The sequence below is a fragment of the Numenius arquata genome, chromosome 21 (assembly GCF_964106895.1).
Source record: "Numenius arquata chromosome 21, bNumArq3.hap1.1, whole genome shotgun sequence".
Classification (NCBI taxonomy): Eukaryota; Metazoa; Chordata; class Aves; order Charadriiformes; family Scolopacidae; genus Numenius; species Numenius arquata.
In genome coordinates, this window is record NC_133596.1 from 6,308,313 (window position 1) to 6,329,171 (window position 20,859).

Genomic DNA, 20,859 nt, shown 5'->3' on the forward strand with positions numbered 1-20,859 from the left:
AGAGCCTTCGAGCCCTCCGTGAGGAGGAGGAAGAAATCGCCAAGATGAATCATCCCCACGTTCCCTGGGAGCCGGGGGGGGGCGGCTGCCGGCGAAGGGGGGAGCTGGGGGGGGGGGGACCTGGGCATGGCGGGGGGTGGTGATGAGTGGAGCATCCGTCCCCACATGGAGATGGGCCTCATGCCCTGCCAGGGCTGTGGGGAGCCGCTGGTGCCCCCCTGGCACAGCCCCTCTCCCAGTGCCACGCTGGGGCCATGGGGACGTTTCCAGGGGTGCCCTGGGACCCTCGGCAGGGTGGCTGCCCTGCCTGGGGGCTCACAGGGCAGAAATCGGGTCAGACATGTCAGAAATCCCCCAGGACCCTCCCCAGGGTGGCAGGAACCGGCTCCCCATGCTGACCCATCAATGGGGGTGGGGGCAACGATGGCACTGGCACGGGCATTGGGATGGGGACATGCCAGGGGACACCCCAGCAGAGCCCCACTCCTGGGGCTGCCCACGCAGATGTCCTGGCTGGGGTCTCACCATGCAGCTCCAGCAGTAGCTCCCCCCCAAGCTCGTCCCCCTCCTCTCCCAGCCCCTTGTCTGCACTGAAGCCACTTTGTGCCCCTTGTGCCAATCCCCCCCCCGCCACCATCGTGCCAAATCCTCTGTCACCCTCCGGCCCTGCAGCCCAAAATAGCCATGGGCTCACCTGAGATGGGGCGGGGGGCCAGGGTTGCCCGCCTGCCTTCTTCTCACTGCTCCATATTAATGAGCCCCCTCTTCCTCCTCCTCCTCCTCCTCCTCCTCCTCCTCCTCCTCCTCCTCCTCCGGTGTCCGGCTGTGCAGCCGGGGCTGCCGCCGTGTTACCTGAGTGCAGCCAGACGAGGCCACCGCCATGGCCGGCTGCTCCCCCAGGCTCCAGCTCTGGCTCTTGCTCCACGTCGCCTGCCTCTGCCTGGCCCAGATCGTAAGTCTTGGTCCCCCCCCCCGCGCTGGTCTGGGATGGGGGACAGGGAGGGGGACAGAGAGGGGACAGTCCCCATCTCCCCCATCGCAGACCCTCGGTCGCAGTGCTGAGTGCCCCTGGGAATTGCTGCTTGTCTTCCCAGCACCTTTTCCTGGCTTTTCCCATTGCGGAGGTGGGAGCAACCCCCAGCTGGGATGAACAGCCCCCAGCTGGGACCCACAGCCCTGACCCACTGGGGACCTCTCCGTGCCGAAAGGTGCCTCCAGCCCCACGGGACAGGGACAGGGCTGGCCTGCACTCCTGGAAGTTTGGGACTTGTTAACTAAAGAAGTTTAGTTTTATTTTCCCCTTGGGGCAGCGATGGGGGACTCCCCCCCGTTTCCCTCCCCAGCAGCCACCAGACCTTCTGCCCCCCGTCACCTGGGATAACGCTTATTTGCTTCTGCTTTGCTGGGATGTGCTGGGGAGCCGGGCTTAGGGGGGGCTGAGGGGGGCTCTGACCCTCCCAGGGGTCCCCTGGGGGGGGTCTTGCTGAGGGGCAGCGGGGAGGGACACCAACAGTAGGGGTGCTGGGGACCGGGGGTCCCAGGGGGCTCTCCGGACTCACCCAGGGGCAGGAGAAAATGCATCAGAGAGAAGCGGAGGGAAGGTGTCCCTCTGCTCCTCGGGGCGAGCGGGGCCGTGTGTTCCTCCCGGGACCCCACCCAAAAAGAGGGAAAACTCACCCTGTCCTTCAACCACAAAAATCAGTTTACTATAGCAGATTTGGGAAAAAAAATTTTCCCGTGGGGCTCCTGAGCTGCCTGCCGGCACGGAAAGCCTAACTGCAGAGGGTTGAGGGGGGCAGCTGCTTTCCTAAAACAGCCCCCCCCCAAGCCGCCTGTGGGCTTGTGGTGGCAGGGTCTGGCCAGGGAAGCGGGCTCTGGTCGGAGCGAGGGGGACGTGGAAGCTCCTGGAACAAGGAACCGTTTGGAAATGATTCGGGGCAGGACAAAGGTGCCATTCACGGGTGCTCCCCGGGAGGGGTGCTCGCTCCCACCCCCCCACTGCGGGATTTGCTTCCAAGGCGAAGCCGGAGCTCTCCCAACCAGCAACACCTCTCATCCTTACACATTTCCCTCTAAAATAAATAAGCCTGGCAGGACGGAGGAGTCGCAGGCGTTGCAGCCCGTCTGGTTTTCATTTGCAGGAACACCAAGGGTTTGGTCTCCGGGCCCGGAATCTCTTCCCCCCCTCCAACACTCCGTTAGGATAACAGGGATTTCTTTGCAAAACTGCTCCCGTGGAGCCCTGTGCAAACCTCGGAGCGGGGTCAGGCTGCTCGGGGAGGGAGCTCCCCTGCCTCCGCTGAATGGTGCTTTTGTGTGATGCTGCGGAGCGGTGCTGCGGGCAGCGAGCCAGCCCGGCGCGGGGACGGCTGCTCTCGCGGAGGGGCTAGGGGCTCCCCGTTTCATACTGGGGCTTCGGGTACCTAAATCCTGCCGGTGCTCTTAGAAATCCCAGTGCTGGGCTTGCAGCCCGAGCTGAGGGGCCTTTGCAAGTGCTGCCATCGCCCCATCGAGACCCTGCCCCGATGGAGCAGGACCCCACGGGTACCAAGGAAGGACGGGGGGCTGATGGGGTAGAAACCAGGCAGGGGATGAGGAGCTGGTTGTGCCAGTGGTGGTGGGGAATTCCTGAATTTTGCCATCCGTGCCCTTGCCGGGGGGCACAGGCCAGGCAGCGGAGGACCCGTGGGAAGGTGCAGAGCCTTGAGGTGCTCGCTCCATCCCAGCTCTCTGGTGATGGGTCCCCAGCTCTCTGGTGATGGGTCCCCAGCACACACCGGCAATGAGCGCTGCACCCTGGGCTCCCTCTGACCCCCAGCATCTCTCGGGGTCCAGCTGCTCCTTCCTGACGTGGGTCCCTTCCCTTTTTCCCTTAGCGAGGGCCGCCGGGAGAGCCCGGCCCGCGAGGTCCCCCCGGTCCCCCAGGAGTGCCAGGAGTGGATGGCATTGATGTGAGTACGGCACGGCCGGGAACCTGCACAGGCTGGAGGGAGGGAGGAAGGGAAGGAGGGAGGAGGACCTGCAGCACAAAGAGGAACATTGTTTGGGGGCAGAGGCTCGGCGGAGGGCAAGGGGGTGCCGATTCCTAGTGGTTCCCACACTGCTCCGCTCCTGGGCTGGGGAGAGGGAGCATCCACAGCTTTGCCAGTGGCCCTGGGCAATGATGACGGCACAGAGGAGCATAGCTCCTGTGCCACAGCTCCGTCCACCTCCCCAGGAGAGCAGCCCGTGGCTTCCTGACCTCCTTGGGAAACAGGGCCTGGAATGCTTTTCGGGGACCACAGCAGCAGGGAGGTTTCAGTGCTCAGGGCATCCCTGTCTGGGCAGTGGAAGATGCTCAGGGGGTCGGGTGCAGGGATCAGCCCAGAGATGCCCAGTGAGGAGGGGGAGCCGGGGGGGGGGGGGGGGGCAGCAGGGAGCAGGACACCCAGGTCGGGTGCCCGCAGAGTGGCAACGTGGCCGAGGGCTGTGGCAAGCGGCCGAGGGCTCCCCGAACAGAGGGCAGATCTGTGAGCCAGCAGAAAGCACCCTTTCTCCTAGTCTTGCCCCCACTCCCCCCTGCCCCAGGGTGTTATTTTAGCGCTATTTATACCCAGAACGGCCACAGCCCTCCCACAACCACAGCACAGCCCTCTCTTCTCAACTCCGGCCCCATCCTGACCTGGCTGCTGTGCTAGGGGGATCCAGCATCTCACTCCAGCTTGGGGAAGTGGGAAACACAGGTCGTGACCCCCCCCTCGCTGCTGGACCTGGGTCCGTGGGATGACAGACCCCTTTTTATAACCTTCTTCTCTTTCCCCAGGGTGACAAAGGCTCTGCTGGAGCCCCTGGGTCCCCGGTGAGTAAATGTGCCTCTCCCCAGCTCGCCCACAGTCTTGCCCCTTCTGGAGGAGCTCCTTTCAATCCTGCTCTTCTCCTCTGAAGGGTACCAAGGGCGAGCCTGGAGCTCCCGGTCCAGATGGGCCTCCAGGGAAGCCGGGCATTGATGTGAGTATCAACCCCCTGTCCCCCCCCCAGCATCCCTGACCACAGCCCCGGAGTCACAGCAAGGGTCTCGGCAAACTCCTCTCCCCCCAGCACAGGGCTCTGTTGCACATAAGAAAGTGTCAAAACCCCTATGTGAGGGAGCTGAAAGCACCTTTTCAATCACAGCAGAAAACACAGGCAGAGGGTGGGCAGGGCTGCTGCCTCCCCCTCCCGCTGCCCTGGCCCCAAAAGCGCATCCCCGCTCGACACAGGGCAAGAGCCGTGCTGGGAAAGCCAGGGCACAGCACTGACATCCCTTGACATGAAAAGGCTTTTCCTTGTCCTTTACCTCAGCTGCTGCCCCGAGCCCTGGTTCAGCTCTTCTTTCCTCCAGCATAAATTTGGAGCAACCCCCCCTGCCCGCCCTAGAGCCACCCCCTTGGCACCCACGTATTGGTGACTTCCCCCACTGTCCCCTCCCTGGCAGAAGCACAGCCAGGACAGAGGTGGCAGGGAGAAAGGGGACGGAGCTGCCTCCTTGCCCTGCTTTGATGCCGTGATGAACGAATAGAATAATAACTGTCGTTATAACCATACACTATGCATCCGGGCTAATCTGCCTGCAAAAGAGTTTGGCTCCTTTGACTATGGAAGCCAAGAGAGAGAGGCTCTCTCCTCCCGTGCCATCCCCGTGTGCCCAGCAGCATGCAGGAATTGGCCCGTGGCTGAAGCTCAAACCACCAGCTGTGGGGACCCAAACCCTGGCAGCCCTCAAATGCTCTGGAGTGGGGGACAGGAGAGCCAGGGAGTGACTTGGAGTAGATATAATGGGGATCATGGATGGTGCGAGCTCCCCACGTGCCTCTGCCAGGGTCAGGGCAGCCGTGCTGGATGTGCCTTGTGATACAAGGGTCCCTGCTGAGCCCCAGCAGGGGGTCTGGAAGCTGGGCAGCTCGTGGGGGTGGTGGAGCATCGCTGTGAGTCCCTCTGTGCCACCAGGGCTCGGCTCCAGGGACCAGCTGCATCTCCAGGTTTGCTGCGTGATGTGCACAGGGGTGACAAGCACAAATCCCCCACGAATCACCCTCAACCCTTCATGATGGAAAAAGCCCCAGCAAAATCATCCAGCTGGAGAGCAGGAGCGCTGGCATTAACCTCCCACCATCCCTCCTCTTGCAGGGCCTGACGGGAGCGAAAGGGGAGCCAGGACCCATCGGTGGGCCAGGAGTTAAAGTGAGTGAGGGGATGCTCCGGAGCAGCCACTCCGGGCTCCCACCTTCCCCCTCTGGAGCCAGGGGGTCATGGCCAGGCTGGGACCAGCCCTGTCGCCGTGGCGGGGGGATGCATGGATGCAGGAATTGGGTGATGGAGTATTTGGCAAGGAGGGGGCACTGAGGCTGGGTCCAGGGAGGGGTGAATTTTAGGCTTGGTGGGGCAACACCCTCCCCTGTCGTCTCCTGACTCTTCCCTTCTGTCCCGGCAGGGCCAGCCTGGACTCCCAGGGCCACCGGGGCTCCCCGTGAGTATCTGCCTCTTCCATGGGTGCTGGTGATGCACCCACTGCCTGAGCACCCATGAGTGGGGTGGGAGCAGAGCAGCCCCCCCCCCCCCCCCAGACATGTCCTTGCTGGTGGTGTGGGCATTGCTCTGCTCAGAGTAGGGATGCTGGTGGTTTTGGGGTGGAATCGGAGAATTTGGACCAATTTTGTCTTTCTTTTTGTTGCAGGGCCCTTCGCTGCCAGGACCACCCGTAAGTGCTGGGCTCGAGGGGCTGTGGGTGGCCGGGGACCCCATTCAGGGCTGTGCTGGAAGAGCTGCAGTCTCAGCACCCCCAAAGTGGGGGGGGGAGTGTGTGTCTCAGAGCTCAACCTCTCTCACTCCATGAATGTCTCTCTTCTCCTTAAGGGGCTTCCAGGCCAGGTTGGGCTTCCTGGAGAGATCGGAGCACTGGGACCTAAGGTGAGGGGTTGGGAGGGGGCGCAGAAAAACCTCCCCTCCTTGCCCCAGTATCCGCTTCTCTGCACTTTGGGGCTTGTGGGGTAAAGAGGGATGATCCTGTAACATGAGCGAGCAGGGTCCTGTGGTGGGGACGGAGAGGTGACTCTGTGTCTGCAGCCGTGTCCCCCAGCACTGTCCATCCCCCCTCAGCTCACGGCTGGGGGATGCCCAAGTTCCTGTTGTGACAGCCTGGGTCTCTGGTGCTTCATCACCCCTCTCACCTCAGGATCTGCCACCTCCCCACCTCTAAATCTTCTTTTCTGGGGTTGTTCTTTCCTAGGGTGACCCTGGACCCGACGGCCCGCGTGGTCCCCCAGGCCCTCCAGGGAAACCCGTGAGTATCTCCCCAGTTATCAGCATTTTCTGCAGGAGGGAAAAAGTCCCCAGCCCATGGTTTGGGGCTGGGACTCGGGCTCTGGCACCCAGCTCCTGCCCCATGCCTTTCTCCCCTCCCTCCCAGGGGTAACATTGACCCCTCCTGTAAAATAATGTTGATTCTATGATTCTATAAAGCCACGGATGCTGATGGTCTCCTTCCCTCCAGGGCCCCCCAGGACACATCCAAGGAGTGGAAGGCAGCGCTGATTTCTTGGTGAGACCTTGTCCCTTCAGCCGGCCTTTGCAGGGTAACAGCAGCTGGAAGAGCGAGCGCTGCCCTGGTGAAATACAGCCACCAGTATAACTTGGTAACTGGGGGCTGGTAGAGTGGGGAGGAGCAGAGTCACCAGCCGAAACCACGCTGTGACCAGCAGTCCCCTGTGTCACCGCACAGCCTGTCTTTGCTGCATGGCATGGGAACCCATCCTTCCCTCTGCAGCCCCTGGGTCCTTTCCCAACTCAACCTGTGCCTCTTCTTCCCCACCAGTGCCCCACCAGCTGCCCGCCAGGTCCCAAGGGCCCCCAGGGACTGCAGGGACTGAAGGTAAGGGAGCCCTGGAGCTGCCAGGGAGCAAGCAGGGACCGTCACCTCCAGCGTGCTGTGCCAGAGCGAAGGAGCCCTGCCTGGTCTGGAGGCATGGGGAGCTCGGGAGCTGCTCTGCTCCCCTGGGAACACAGCGTCATGCACACTCAGAGAGCCCTGGGGGCAAAGATGTCATGGGAGATGTCCCCTGTGGCTCCTCAGCACCTTCCTGGGGGGCAAGACCCCGTGCCGAAGCCCCAGCCCCAGCCACGGCTCCCGAGCTCCTCCATTGCAAAGCCCCGAGGGTTACAACCAGCAGGTCATTCCCACCGCACGCCCTCCCGGCTGTGGGGTGCTGAGCCCCACCGTGTCACCAGTGGGCACCCCAGGGTGGGACATGATGGGCAGGGTGACTCTGGGTGACGTGGCCGTCAGGGCGCTGCCTCGATGCCACTGCTCTGCCCAGGGATACTCACCATGTTCCTCTTCGCCCGTAGGGACACAGAGGCCGCCCCGGTGCCCTCGGGGAGCCCGGCAAGCAGGGCAGGCAGGTGAGTGTCCCCTCCGGCAGCTTCCCAGCGGGAGCCAACCATGCCTGTCTCTGGGGGAACTGGGGCTGGACGGAGGGCAGGGGGCTCTGGGGAGAGAAAGGGGAAGGAAGGGAAGAGGTTGGAGAGGGAGGAGGGAGATCCAGGCTGGGAGGTGGAAGGGGGATAGGGTGGTCTTCCCATGGTGGCTTCCTGGGGGGAGGACCTGTTCCCATCCCCTGCTGAGTCCCTGGTGAGGGGGTCTCACATCCCCAGGGCAGTTTGTACCCCGCTCCACCCCAACACTCACCTCTTTCCTCTCCATCCCTTCCCAGGGCCCCAAGGGTGACGTTGGTGTCTCCGGAGAACAAGGCGTCCCAGGCCCCCCGGTAACATATTCATTTCTCTTTGCTGCTCTGTCCCCAGGGTGTCCCAGGGGCTGGGGGTGGCCGGTTTGTTCTTGGTCCCAGCCACTGGGGATGTGACACCAGTGTGTCCCTGCTCCTGGGGACCCCACCTCTGGGACCGGAGTGAAGCCTTTGTCCCATCCATCTCCCTCCTCCCAGCCATGGAGCTGCCACCAGGAAGGTGGCAAAGCCACATCCCGGTGGAGACATCCTTGGTCAGCGCTGGCCTGGGCACCTGGGTCGTTAGCACACGTTATCAAGGATAACTCACCGGCCGGGGACAAATCACTCATGTACACCAACCCCCTCCCCCGCCATTACCCCACCTGAACTGGGGGTGCGGCCCCCAGCTCGCTGCGGGGATGCAGGGATTAAAGCTGTTGGAACTCGCTGAGCACTTTGAAGATGAAAAGCAATTAACGGCCTGAGCCCTTCAGTCCGGGAAAGGGCAAAATCGCTTTGAAGCCAAGAGCTTTGGCAGGGAGGGAAGCAGCACCAGTTTGGGCCCGTTGCTGTTATTGAACCGACAACTGGAAAGGCGCCTGGTGGGGGGGCTGCAGAATTAGGAGCCAGTGGCGGGACTGAAATACCTCGCCTTTGGCAAAACCGGCTGATTTCCAGTACCGGCTTTGGCTTTAATTGTGGCTTCCCCCTGGGCTGCTCCTGGGGCCGTTTCCAGCTAAACTGGCTGGTTTTTCCTTCCCTGCAGGGACCGCAGGGCCTGAGGGGTTACCCCGGGATGGCGGGACCCAAGGGCGAGACGGTAAGTGCCGGTGGGATGCAGGGATGGGGGGGGCTGTGCCTGGCTCCCAGGTGAGAGTGACCAGCTCCCACGGTGATGCTTGCCGGGCTGGAGGCTGCTTCCCAGGAGCATCACTAACGTGGCTGTTTGGCATCTCGGGGAGCTGGACCCTGCCTCTTCCTAATGGGGTCGGACCTGGCTGGGGGCTGAGGTTGGGATGGAAGGAATTGACCCCCCCTGTGCTCTCTTTACAGGGTCCTGCTGGTTACAAGGGGATGGTCGGGACCATCGGAGCAGCCGGGCAGCCGGTGAGTGCCCTCCCTTGTCCCTGGCGACTAGGGACAGGTGGGGAACCCTGTGCTTCCCTGCTCAGCCCCCCTCTTTCTTCCTTTCAGGGCAGGGAAGGCCCCAAGGGACCACCTGGGGACCCCGGTGAGAAGGGAGAGCTGGTAGGTAACCCATCCCATGGGAAAGGGCAGTGCCATACCCTGTGCGATGCCAATGTACCTGTTTCCCCAGGTCCCCTGCATGAGGGCAGCTGAAATAACGTTTGCTCTCTCCTGCTCTAGGGTGGCCGTGGCATCAGGGGTCCCCAAGGAGACATTGGCCCCAAGGGGGAGAATGTAAGTACAGCCAGAGGCACCTGTGCCCACATCTAAGGCTGTGCCCCTGGCACGGAGAAGATATCTCCATCCCTCTCTGTCCTATTCAGGGCCACCCTGCGTCCTTGCACCCTGGCTCAGCGCAGGGCTGGAGCTTTCCTTTCCCTTCCCAGCCCTATTTTGCCTCCACCATGAGCCTTTTGGTCCCTCTCGGAGGTGTCAGACCAAGCAACTCTTCTCTCCTTTCACAGGGTCTCCCAGGCATTGATGGCAAAGACGGCACCCCGGGTATCCCAGGCGTGAAGGTGAGCTGCTGTGGGTGGGGGCTGCCAGGGGCACACGCTGTTCCTCGCACCAGTGCTTGCTGGAAATAAGAGGGATGGCAAGTGACACAAGGTCCCAGCCCTTGACGTGGCATCTCATTACTAGTGGAGTGTGGTTGTCTCCATGGGATCAAGGGCAGTGTCCCCCTTTGGCCAGGAATCCCTTGTCCCACCCCATTTCTGCACCGTTCTCCTCCAGGCAGTAACATCCTCTCTGTCCCTCGCAGGGCGGTGTGGGACAGGCTGGCCCCCCAGGAACACCTGGACACCGGGGACAAGCTGTGAGTATGGGTGTGAGACCCCCCTCCCCAGCTGCAGGGGAACCCCATTACCCGTGGGGTGGGACCCCCATCCCTGGGTCATGGCAGGGCGCAGGGCCAGCACCCAGCAGGGACGCTGCCTCCGGTGCTGTGCACAGGTTTTGATCCCTGCTCTGTTCCCCCAGGGCTTGCCGGGCCAGCCGGGAAGCAAAGGTGGTCCAGGAGACAAGGTGGGTCTGGGGCAATCAGGGTGACCTCTCTGAGCATCCACCCCCCGGCCCCACTTGCCCCACATGGTGCTGCAGCAGCGTCCATGCTCCATCCCGGAGCCCGCAGCCTTGTCCCCATCCTGTCCCCTCCTCTGTCCTTCAACCACCGCTGTCTTTGGTTCACAGGGTGAAGTGGGTGCTCGGGGCCAGCCCGGTGTCACCGGTGCCCCGGGGCAGATCGTAAGTACGGAGATGTCACCGTGTTCCTCCTGGTCACAGCCTGGGGGTTGCTCTCTCTCTCCCTCTTGCTGTTTTTTCCCTATTTGCCGTCAAACAGAAAGCAGGGTTGAGAACTTCATCCCCCCTCCCCGATCCTCCTCTTCCCTCTCTCCCCCCAGCAGCTTCCTCACAGGGAAGCCCCTGTGGCCACTTCTCCAGCCCTCACCCAGTGCCTCCTTGGCCACCCAGTGCGGTGGCAGCCCTTTGGGGGTCTGCAGGGGACAAGGACAGGGCCACACGTCCCTCGGGGAAGGATGAAGGGCAGATGATGGCGTGTGAATACAAGAGAGGCAGTTTATTTTTCCCCCATCTTAGGGTGAGCCTGGACCTCGGGGTGAGCAGGGACCGCAGGGTGTCCCCGGGATGAAGGTGAGTCGGGGGCACCGTGGGGATGGTGGGGGTGCCGGGAGCTGCTCCTGACCCTCTTTCTCTTCCTGGCTCTTCACAGGGTGACCGGGGCGAGCGCGGCCCCGTGGGCCCCCCCGGCGAGCAGGGGAAAGCGGTGAGTCACCCCCGCAGCCTGGCTGGGAAACGGGCTTCTCCTCGGCAGGGCTCAGGGATGCTCAGCCCGGGGTGCTGGGGAGGGACGGGGACAGTGAGGCACGGCTGGCACCGCTGCACGGCCCCCCTCGCTTTGATCATGGCCATGGTGGGGGGGGGTCACGCGCCCCGTCCCGCTGTGCCTGGCTGCTGGGGTGAGGGATTAGCCAAAGGGGCAAATAGCGCAGGGATTAACAAGCCCGGGGCCACGCTGGGTTTGCAGCCCCAGCCGGGAGAGGAATTTCCTCCCCTCTTGGAGGCTTTCCCAGGGTGGAAAATGGCCAAAAAGTTACCTTTCCCCCTCTGGCTTCCTGGAGGATGGGACCCTGTCTCTGGAAAAGCCCCCCTGCTACATGGCTGTTGTGGGCTGGACCAGATGACCTCTAAAAGCCCCTGCCAACCCAAACTGTTCTATGATTTTATCATCATTTTCTGCCCTGTGCCCCCACAGAAGCTGCCTCCAGGGCAGGTTGGGGTGCTGGGGGGCAGCCCAGCCACCGGGATGGGGAGCTGCCTGTGCATCTTGTTGCCTTGGGGAGGATGCTCCAATGGGGGAGGAGGGTCTTCCCACCGCCTCTTCTCACTCATTTTTCCTCTTTTTCCCACATTACCTTGATTTCCAGGGGCCAAAGGGCGAGCAGGGTCCGCCAGGAATCCCGGGACCCCAAGGTTTGCCGGGAGTCAAAGGAGACAAGGTGATGGCTCCTGGCTGCAGGGGCTGGGCTGCTGTGGGGTCCAGCTCAGGGACGCTGGGCTGACCCCCCCCTCTCCTTTCTCCAGGGCTCCCCAGGGAAAACCGGCCCCAAAGGCAGCACTGTGAGTACATCACCCTCCTGCCCGGGCTGGGGGACTGGTGGGGAACCACTGACACCCGTGTTTAACAGGGCTGGTACCCACCTTGGGGCAGGGGGGGTGACATCCAGTGACACCAGGCGCTTTCTCCATCAACACCCCCAGCATCCCGGTTGAGTGGGGGGGTTAAAATGCCTGTGGAGGAGGTGGGTGCTGGCTGTGAGGGGTCACATTTCTCATTGCTTTTCCTCTAGGGAGACCCGGGTGTTCATGGCCTTGCAGGGCTGAAGGGAGAGAAGGTGGGTCCCCAGGATGGGTTCTGGGGTAGGATGGCGGGGGGGACAGGGGCTGGATGTGTGTCCCTGCCATGCTGGGGTCTTCTGCCCGCCATGGCCCTGGGCACTGCACCATTGCACCCCAGCTCAGCCGTGGTACATTCTTGTGGGGGGGGGGTATGTGTGCCTCCCCTCAGCTACATCTCTAAAATCCTGCCGCCCCCCCATTGCAATTCTTGTGTCCTCTGTCCCCAGGGCGAATCGGGAGAGCCAGGGCCGAAGGGACAGGTGAGTGACTGGGGGTCTGGGAGCAAGGGTTCCCCTCACCTTCACACTGGGTGGCTCTGTGGGACCCTCAGATGGAGGTGATCGATCACCTTGACGGAGGCAGCGGTGCTCCACGGAGCTGGTACACGCTGGTGGCCTGAGAAAGTGTCTTCACTGGAGATGGGCTCCAGTGACCAGGTTCAGCCCCGGGTTCAGGTTCAGACCTTGCTTGGGGCTTAAACCCTTGTTGCCATGGCTGCTGCTGGAAGTCCTGTAGGTCTCGGGCTGCAGCCCCTGTGCTCAGGATGGGGCTGAGCCCCCCGCTCCTGACGCTGCTCTCCATCCCCCCCTGCAGCAAGGCATCCAGGGTGAGCTTGGCTTCCCCGGCCCCTCGGGGGACGCAGGCGCACCCGGCGTGCGGGGCTACCCGGGACCCCCCGGCCCACGAGGACTCGTCGGGGAGCGCGGTGTGCCGGGGATGCCCGGCCAGCGGGGAGTAGCGGTGAGTACCCCCAGCACCCCACATCCCCCCCTCACCTCCTGCACCCCGTAGGCAGTGACCTGGGGGCTGTCACCGTCAGCTTCTTCAGCTCCACAGGTGGATTGTCTCCAACTTTTTCTTACCAACCAATTCCTCTGGGAAAGGGCTGCTGTTCCACTCAGGAGCTGCTGGTGCTCCCCCACGAGCTCTCCAGGAGGGCTGAGCTGGGATCCCACCTTTCTAGAAAAGACGAGTTCTTTATTTCTCACCGTATATAGCATCAGCAGCAGGTTTAGCTCCAATGTGTATCTTTACAGCCTGCTCAGGGGGCAGAATTTTTCCATATAAGCCTCATTTTATACTTGCAAAAGGGAGCTGCAGAAAAGCAATGCAGTGAGCAGGTTGCATGGCATGAGCCGAGGCTGGAGCCACTTGTACTGGGAGCAAATGGAAAATGAAGGGTGGGAAGGTGGCATCAGGTGCAGGGAGGTGCCTCCCGACCAAGGGGTCGGGGTGGGACCGGTGCTGCGGATGCAGATGGGGAGGGAAGGAGTGATCTCCCTTTACAGCATGTCCCTCTTGTCACCGCTGGCAGGGCCGGGATGCTGGGGACCAGCACATCGTCGACGTGGTCCTGAAGATGCTGCAAGGTGAGGGGACGGGCAGGGCACCGCCGGCCAGGTGGCTGCCACCACGTCCCGTCCCACACCGGCCCCTCTCTGCCCTACAGAGCAGCTGGCGGAGGTAGCAGTCAGTGCCAAGAGAGCAGCCCTGGGTGGAGTCGGTGCCATGGGACCCCCCGGACCTCCTGGTCCCCCAGGGCCACCCGGTGAGCAGGGTCCGCATGGACCCATGGGACCTCGAGGTGTCCCTGGCATCCTGGGTGCTGCCGGACAGATCGGCAACATAGGACCTAAAGGTAGGTGGTGGGTGGCCGTACCCACACCGTGCCGGGCAAAAACCCTCCTCGGGACTGACCCTGCCCCACTTGTCACCCCCCTGGGTCCCCGAGCAGGGGCAGCCCCCTCCCCTCCCACCGGGACTCCAGCAAGTCCTTCCTCTCCGTTTCTTCCCCCGCAGGAAAGCGAGGCGAGAAGGGCGAGCGGGGAGAAGCTGGCCGTGGCCACCCGGGCATGCCGGGTCCCCCAGGGATCCCAGGTAAGCCCCTCTCCCCCAGGCAGCAGCGGGTCCCCGCAACCCCCATGCCCCTTGCCGGTGGGATGACGAGCCCAGCAGTGGCTTGGGACCTCCTGGCTCATCCCTGCAAACCTGCATGGGTTCATCCCGCAAATCTCCGACCTGTAGCACCCTTTGCTGCCTCCTGAGCCTGCAGCTCTGCTGGCCACTTTCCTGGCCCCTCGCTACTGCTTACTCGCCACATTGCTCTGCCTGAGCATCCCCATCTTCACCAGCGGTGCTTCCCATAGCCCGGCCCCTGCTCCGCTCCGGCAAAGGCTGGGCTCAGCACCCACAAACACAGCTGATGGCCACGCTCCCGTTGCAGGTCTCCCCGGCATCCCCGGCCACGCGCTCGACGGCAAGGCTGGGGAGCGGGGTTTACCGGGCTCCCCGGGAGAAGCTGGCCGGCCGGGCTTGCCCGGTCCCGCTGGCCTGCCAGGGTTTTGCGAGCCAGCTGCCTGCCTGGGAGCCTCGGCGTACGCCGCCGCACGCCTGACGGAGCCGGGAGCCGTCAAGGGACCCGTCTACTGAGGAGGCACCGGCCCCACGGCAGAGCCGGCCGGCAAACCCACGCCGGGGCTGGCAGCAAAAGAGACCAGAAAACTGCAAATCCATAGGGAGCGACCTCCGTCCATCCCGGCTGCGGGAGGGCGCTGGGCTCGGGCAGCTGCCGGAGGGGAAACAGCCTCGGGGATTTACTTTGGTGTAGGTGTCACCCCCCCCTCCCACAGCCCAGGGGACGGTGAAGAATAAAGAGAGGTCACCCCGAGTCCCGTCCTCATTACTGGGGTTCATTACCTGCCCCTTCTGCCCATCCTCTGCTCCCTGTGCCCCCCCCCCAAAGAAATAAATTGTCTTTTATACAAATACTCTTACCTTGGTGCTGAATTGGCTCGGTGCTGATTTCTTTTTTGTCCTTTTTTTCTTTTTTTTTTTTTTTTCTAAACAAAACAAAACAAAAATTGTGGTTTGATTATTTAAGGGACTTGCCAGATCCAGCCTTTTTCACTGCTGGGCACTCACAGAGCTGTAAATCTTTGTAAAATAGGATTATTTTATAACTATGAATAGTAAACCACCAACTTTTTGAAAAAAATGGACAATAAAACCAAGATGGATTGTTAATTAACTGAAACGAGGTGTTGATTTCTTTGAATCAAACAAGACTATACCTGGCGGGGAGTGTTATTTGAGGCCTGAAGTTAGTTTTTCTGTTGCTTCAAGGTGGTTTTTTTTAGCGGGTATCCCAGTTGCTCATTCCTGTCCTTGTGGAGAATTTCAGCCTCTTAATAAGTTTCTTAGGGAAGAGTTCCTGCTTTTTTTTTTCCTCCCGCACCACTGCAAACGTGCAGAGGAATTTGCCACCCTGAGCCCATGAGATCAGAGACGGAGCAAATTCACCTGAAACACATCAGGGACCTTCAATTAAGGCCAAGTCCACCCGAGTCCCCTGGCAATCAAATGGGCCACAAAACTATTAGCAGCACGGCAAAGGGTATTGATCTCTCAATAGTTAAAAAGGAGCCTGCGGCTCTAACGGGATCCGCAGGTGTCTCTCTCATTATTGCTATCGACAGCAGAAAGGATTGAAGCTGTGCGGTGGGAGCAATGGGGCTTCGCTTTGTAAGATAAATAAAAATCAATTTTTGTTTATTAGCAAAGCATGTTGGGCTTGGCAGGGTAACAAATCCCAGGGAGAGGCGGTGGGAAAGGCTGGCCGGGTCCCTCCTGCAGCACGGAGCGTCGCTGCCACCGGCAAATCGCAGCCAAAACGGGGCTGCCGTGGGATGGGGCTCAGCCCCACGGGGACACACTCCAGCTGGAGGGGACTAATCCAGCTGGCAACGACCAGCTCCAAGCCCAGGCAGACCCAGCACCGTGTACTCCTGCCTCCCCAGACGCATCTCGCTGCGTAGCAGAGCGTTATCCCTTACGGATCCTTATCTGTCCCCATGTCCCCAGACCCTTCAGGAGTGCCCTATACTCATTCTCCATTTAAATTACCTTCTCTGTGCCCTTTGCAAACAGCTGCCTTCTCACTTAATGTGCAATCAGCTAACTTTAAGGGGATTGTCTTTTATTTTTATTATTTTTTTTTTAAATTGGAAGTGAATTGCAAATGTTTTATTTGCAAGTTGGAATTTAATCAAGGAATTAAGAAGGCTGCATATTAATTAGGGGCTAGGCTCTGGTTGTTTCCAATGAGTGGCAAACCCGCTCCGAATCTGCCTCTTCATCAGAGCCCTCATAAATATTCATCCAATAAATAGCAGATTGGATGCCATTACAGGGACAAGAGAGATTGAAACCCAAGTATCTGTGGAAATGAAACAGCTGGAAAGCGTCCAATCTCTGCCCCAAATAATAACAAATCATTATTAGCAGGAGGTGAAGAAGTGGCCTTGTTGAGCACTTGTCTCCCATTCCTGGACAAATGGGGAGATTCATCCTAATTCTTTTCGGGGGAGGAATTCAGGTTTATCAACCCCCTTTCGGGGAACAGCCCGAGGCTGGGCTTGCCCCGGGCTCCAGCTGTGCAGCACATCTGGGGCCACATCCCGGCTGCACACCCCAAATAATCTGAATAATCTGGGTTTTTTTCCTTTCTTCCCACGAGAGGGAGCTGCCAGCCCGCTGAATCCCACGCTTCCCAGGGAGCCCGCACTTGGGCTATGGCCACTAAAACCAGATTTTATCCCTGGCAGGGGCTCGCTGCTGGGTTTCCCCCCCCTCCAGGCACAGGGCTGAGCTCTCCCCTTCGCTTTGGGGGGTGGGAAGGAAGGGTGAACCCCCCTTGCTCAGCCCTTTCCCACCTCCGGGATGAAGGCGGCCCAGCTGGGATACGCTGGGAGAAGGGAACTGGGGATGCAGAGATATTGGTACAAGGAGGACCCGAGGGGTGACAGCTGAGCGGTGGTCCTGGGGCAGAGGAGAGGCCACTTCCAAGCAGGACAAAGGGCTGCCAGAGGCCACCGTGTCTGCCAGAAGGTCCTGGGCTGCCTGGGAGGATGCAGGGTCCTTTCCAAGAAGCCCAAGAGCTCCTCACGCATCCCCAGGCGGGGCTGGGATGGAGCAACACTCCAGCAGCCAGGGACACTGCTCTTGCTGACCCCGCTGCCGTTCAGAGCCGCACACGGCCTCCCGAAAGCTGCTAATTGCAGCGGGGGCTGAGCCCTCCCCTTAGCAAGAGGCAGCTTTGACCTTCAGCGGGCAACCGTGCTCGCCAGCCGCATCCCGGGAGATGCTGCAGGGCAGGCACGGCCGCAGCCGGCACCCGGCAGCCTCGCAAGCCGGAGGCTGGCAGGACCAGCATCTGGGAAGATTAAAAAGATCAGGTTTTAATTAAAGTGCCAAGGCAGCAGCTGTCTGGAGCTCCTGCTCTTTTCTCTCCCACCTGCTCATGATGGAGTTTGACATCATGGGTTCTCCTGTGGATGGGGCCACGGGGAGCCAGCCCAGGTCCTTGTCAACTTGTCTGTCCCACCGGTCACAGGCAAACCTTGGGGCTTTCGGGTTCTGCAGCTCCTGTCACACGCGGCAGCCGAGCGCAGCCCAATCTATTCGCTGTCCCCAGTTGTACAAACATCGGGGGCCGGGCCGTGGCCAGTCGTGACTTATTTTCAAAGCAAAATTATGTGGAATCTTTTGAAAATTATTTCCAGGGGTTTAAGAACCTGCTCCCGAGCTCGTCCCTGCAACTACAAAGGCTCCAGAAACATGAGGGTGTGGAGTTAAACATCACCAGGTGGCTTTCCTGTGATGCGGAAGACAAAAGGGAAGAAATGAAAGGAAATCAAGGCAGATCCCTTTGGGGTCACAGCGATTGTCCCGCTGGGCCTGCAGAGACCTCCTGCAGGAATCACAGCTTTCCTTCTCCTCGCCTCTCCTTTGAAAGCCATGGGAAAAAAAAAAAAAAAAAAAAAAAAAGGAAGTCCGATTTCTGTAGCCTGGAGTAATTAGTGGGCCTCTGATTACTGCCATTCAAGGCTGATGATGCCGGCGGCGCTGGCTGCAGTTTGCATTTGGACAAGCATCACTTGTTCCACTGCGGAGCCACGTGCACCGTTGTTGCAGCTGAACGTGCCCGGGCAGGAGGCAGCCAGGGCTCCCTGCCATCAGGAGAGGAGAAACCCACCAACCCACACGGCTCGGGGCAGCACGAGAGTCCCCACAGCGGCCAGGAGAGGGGACAGCCAGCAGAGAGAAGGTGGGATCCACCACCTCATGGACCACCCTTTGCGTCCCTGGAACATCCCTATAGAGCACTGCCAAGAGGGAGAGATGGGGAGGGACTCTATCAGGAGTGGAGCCATGGGATGAGGGGTAAAGGTTTTAAACTGAAAGAGGGGAGATTGAGATGAGGTCTCAGGAAGAAATTCTTTGCTGTGAGGGTGGTGAGACCCTGGCCCAGAGAAGGTTGTGGCCCAGGTTGCCCAGAGAAGCTGTGGCTGCCCCATCCCTGGAGAGGTTCAAGGCCAAGTTGGACAGGACTTGGAGCAACCTGGTCTGGTGGGAGGTGTCCCTGCCCAGGGCAGGGGGTGACGCTGGATGGTCTTTAAGGTCCCTTCCAACCCAAACCATTCTATGAATCCAAGATTCTATGAAGAGGAGGCATTGCCTCCTGCATGGTTGCCCATGGACACCCATCAGCATCATCCTCACAACCCACCCGGGTGACAGGCACAGGGACCCCCCGTGTGTGCCCATGGCAAGGGGCAGCGCTGCTGCATGAATAATTCAGGGCAAGGAGAGAAAAGTTTCCTTGAGCAAGCTAATGCATTGATTAGACCAAATTGCCTCCCTCGCCCTCGAGGAGGTAAAAATGAGCTAATCACCGTTTGTTCTCTCTTGATAGATGATTAACCACAAATTAGAATATTAAACAGAGGACTTTGGGTACGTAAATTAACAGCTGAGAACTAAGTTAATTATTGGAGGAGCCATAAAACTGCTTATTTTTATTCTTGGGTTATTGTTTGATGGTTTTGCCTCTTAAAAAGAGGGAGTTATTTTTAAAATGGCTTGTTCTGCTGCTTGTGGGCAGAAGTGCCGTACGTACCCAGCCGGGACACGCAGGGTAAATGAATCTCGTGCACCATCAGCAACATGTAGGGGAAATTATTCTCCCCTCTTACTGCAGGGAATGGTGCTGCCAGCCCTGTCCGTGCCCTGTGGGCAGGACACCCCAAGCCAGGACAGACAAGGTGCCCAAGGGCAGCCAAAGGAGCTGATCGTGCTTCTCCAAGGAAAAGGTCAAATTTGGATGCTGCCTCCGCCCCAAAAAAGTGACAAGACTCTTCCAGAGCGGGGACAGAGCAATACGGTGTTGCAGGAAATTAACTTTGTTAATAGCCCATTCATTTAAATGTAAATAGTGAGCCTGGCTGGTATAATGAGGCTGGGAAATCTTATTAGAGACCAAATTAAAGGGTTGTGGGTGAGTGAGTGCGTGCAGGAGTGGGCCTGAATGTGAGATGGGGGCTTCCAGGGCAGGGGTTTGTACCCAGGCACAAAGCGAACGCGCTCCGCTGCAAAGCACAGGAGGGAAAGGTGGATTTGGGGTTAAACCAGTGCCAGGGGCAGGACACGAGGGGTCGATCCCTGCCCTCACTGCTGCCTTTGACCCATGGCGGGTGCCTGCAGTGGTCCCCGAGCGGATGGGGAAGGACGGGGATGCGCCATTGACCCCTTGGGGCAGAGCAACAGCCCCACACATATCTGGGGCCAGCCTGCGGGTGCTCTCGGGCAGGGGTGCACGTCCCCAAGCCCTCGCTGGGAGGGGTTTGGGGCCAGTAATAGCCCTGAGCCAGATGCTGCCGCAACAAGCTCCTTGCAAGCAGCTCCATTCCTCTCTAATTTCAATTAGCGGTGCCAGCCGCGGCGGTGGCAGCGGGCCACCGGCACAGCAAGTGCTCCCGGGGGTGCACCCTCCTCCTTTGGAGGGGTCCTGCCACCCCGCTCCCGCACCCGGCAAAGGGGGAAGGAGCGTGCTGACAAAAGGCTGATTTAATTACTAGAATTGTTCTGATTACAGCCTGCAAACACTGTTATCTTGTAATTATTGCCAAGAACATGCCATTAGTACATGATTAAACACAACGTCTTGTGGGCTGCTAGCTGATTGTCTGATGCCTTATGAACTTAATTACTTCACGCTGATAGAAAGCAACTGGAAGGATGGGGCCAGGCAATGGCCCTGGAGGGGAGCTGGGGCACCCCGTGATGAAGGGACCCTCAGCTCCCTCCTCAGATGCTCGGCCCACGTCCATAAGTATCCTTATGATCCCGGCCCATTTACAGCCCCCACAAGCCTCAGCCAAGACACAAGCAGGGTCAGGATTAGTGCCTCGGTCCATTTCTTGCTCTGTTAGATGCCACCCGTCCTTATTTAAACTCATCCTGCTGAAGCAGCCAAGAAATACAGGGCACCAGCTTTCTCCCCAGGTCTCCTAAGGTTCCATAGTCTCCATTCAGCAGAAATAAAAACAATAAACTGTTTGGTACATACTGCTGGTGGCATTGGGGGTGTCTGGAAATGCACTGGGGCTGGCTGTGGGCTGGTGGGTGGATGGATGGATGGATGGATGGATGTGGGATGCTAATCTTTGCCCAAGCATTGCTGCCCCAGGACACTAGGCTCTGGGTGTCAGGGGGCAAAGCAAGAGGAGATTCTGCTATTGATGGGTGAAGGTCCTGCCTGAAACCCTCAGCTCCCCCCTCCCCGGAGCCCTCAAAATGAGCTCAGCAGAGCCTCGCGGCCCAGGGCAACACCGGCTGTGAGCAGCTTGGTTTCCTTCCAGGAAAAATCAAGTATCCGCCTGTCTCGGGGACCCTTCAGCACCTCTCACACGCTGTCACCCTGCCCTGGTGACAAGGACATACAAACTAATCCTGACATCTCATTAGCAGGATTAATTCTCAACCTCATTCTCCTCTCGGCTGAGAAATTGGCACTCCCGCTCGCCGCTGCACCAGGCCCTGGTCCCCTGGCCACCGGGCTGCCCAGCTCCGACCCAGCAAACAGCAGGGAGCAGGAAAACACGCTTCTCTCCTGCTTTCCCTCTACACCCAGCACTCAGGTGGCCTCTGGCTGGTCACCCACATCCCCCGT

General features: G+C 60.0%; 1 protein-coding gene across 1 annotated transcript; it reads left to right on the forward strand.

Annotated features, from left to right (window-relative positions):
- Window positions 1–880: 880 nt before the first annotated feature.
- On the forward strand, window positions 881–14,279 carry COL9A2 (collagen type IX alpha 2 chain). The gene is made up of 32 exons (XM_074161891.1): window positions 881–952; window positions 2,877–2,951; window positions 3,803–3,838; window positions 3,925–3,987; window positions 5,146–5,199; window positions 5,450–5,485; window positions 5,693–5,716; window positions 5,872–5,925; window positions 6,245–6,298; window positions 6,509–6,556; window positions 6,830–6,886; window positions 7,363–7,416; window positions 7,728–7,781; window positions 8,509–8,562; window positions 8,796–8,849; window positions 8,937–8,990; window positions 9,111–9,164; window positions 9,395–9,448; window positions 9,694–9,747; window positions 9,912–9,956; window positions 10,122–10,175; window positions 10,530–10,583; window positions 10,663–10,716; window positions 11,378–11,449; window positions 11,535–11,570; window positions 11,801–11,845; window positions 12,077–12,109; window positions 12,444–12,590; window positions 13,165–13,219; window positions 13,300–13,488; window positions 13,650–13,727; window positions 14,074–14,279. The coding sequence occupies exons 1-32, from the start codon at window positions 881–883 to the stop codon at window positions 14,277–14,279; spliced, it is 2,073 nt and encodes a 690-aa protein (XP_074017992.1).
- The last annotated feature ends 6,580 nt before the right edge of the window (window positions 14,280–20,859 follow it).

Coding starts and splice junctions, on each gene's coding strand:
- COL9A2 (XM_074161891.1), top strand. CDS start 881: ATGGCCGGCTGCTCCCCCAGGCTCCAGCTCTGGCTCTTGCTCCACGTC. Junction 6,887..7,362: donor AGGGACTGCAGGGACTGAAG/GTAAGGGAGCCC, acceptor CTTCGCCCGTAG/GGACACAGAGGCCGCCCCGG. Junction 12,110..12,443: donor AGCCAGGGCCGAAGGGACAG/GTGAGTGACTGG, acceptor CCCCCCCTGCAG/CAAGGCATCCAGGGTGAGCT.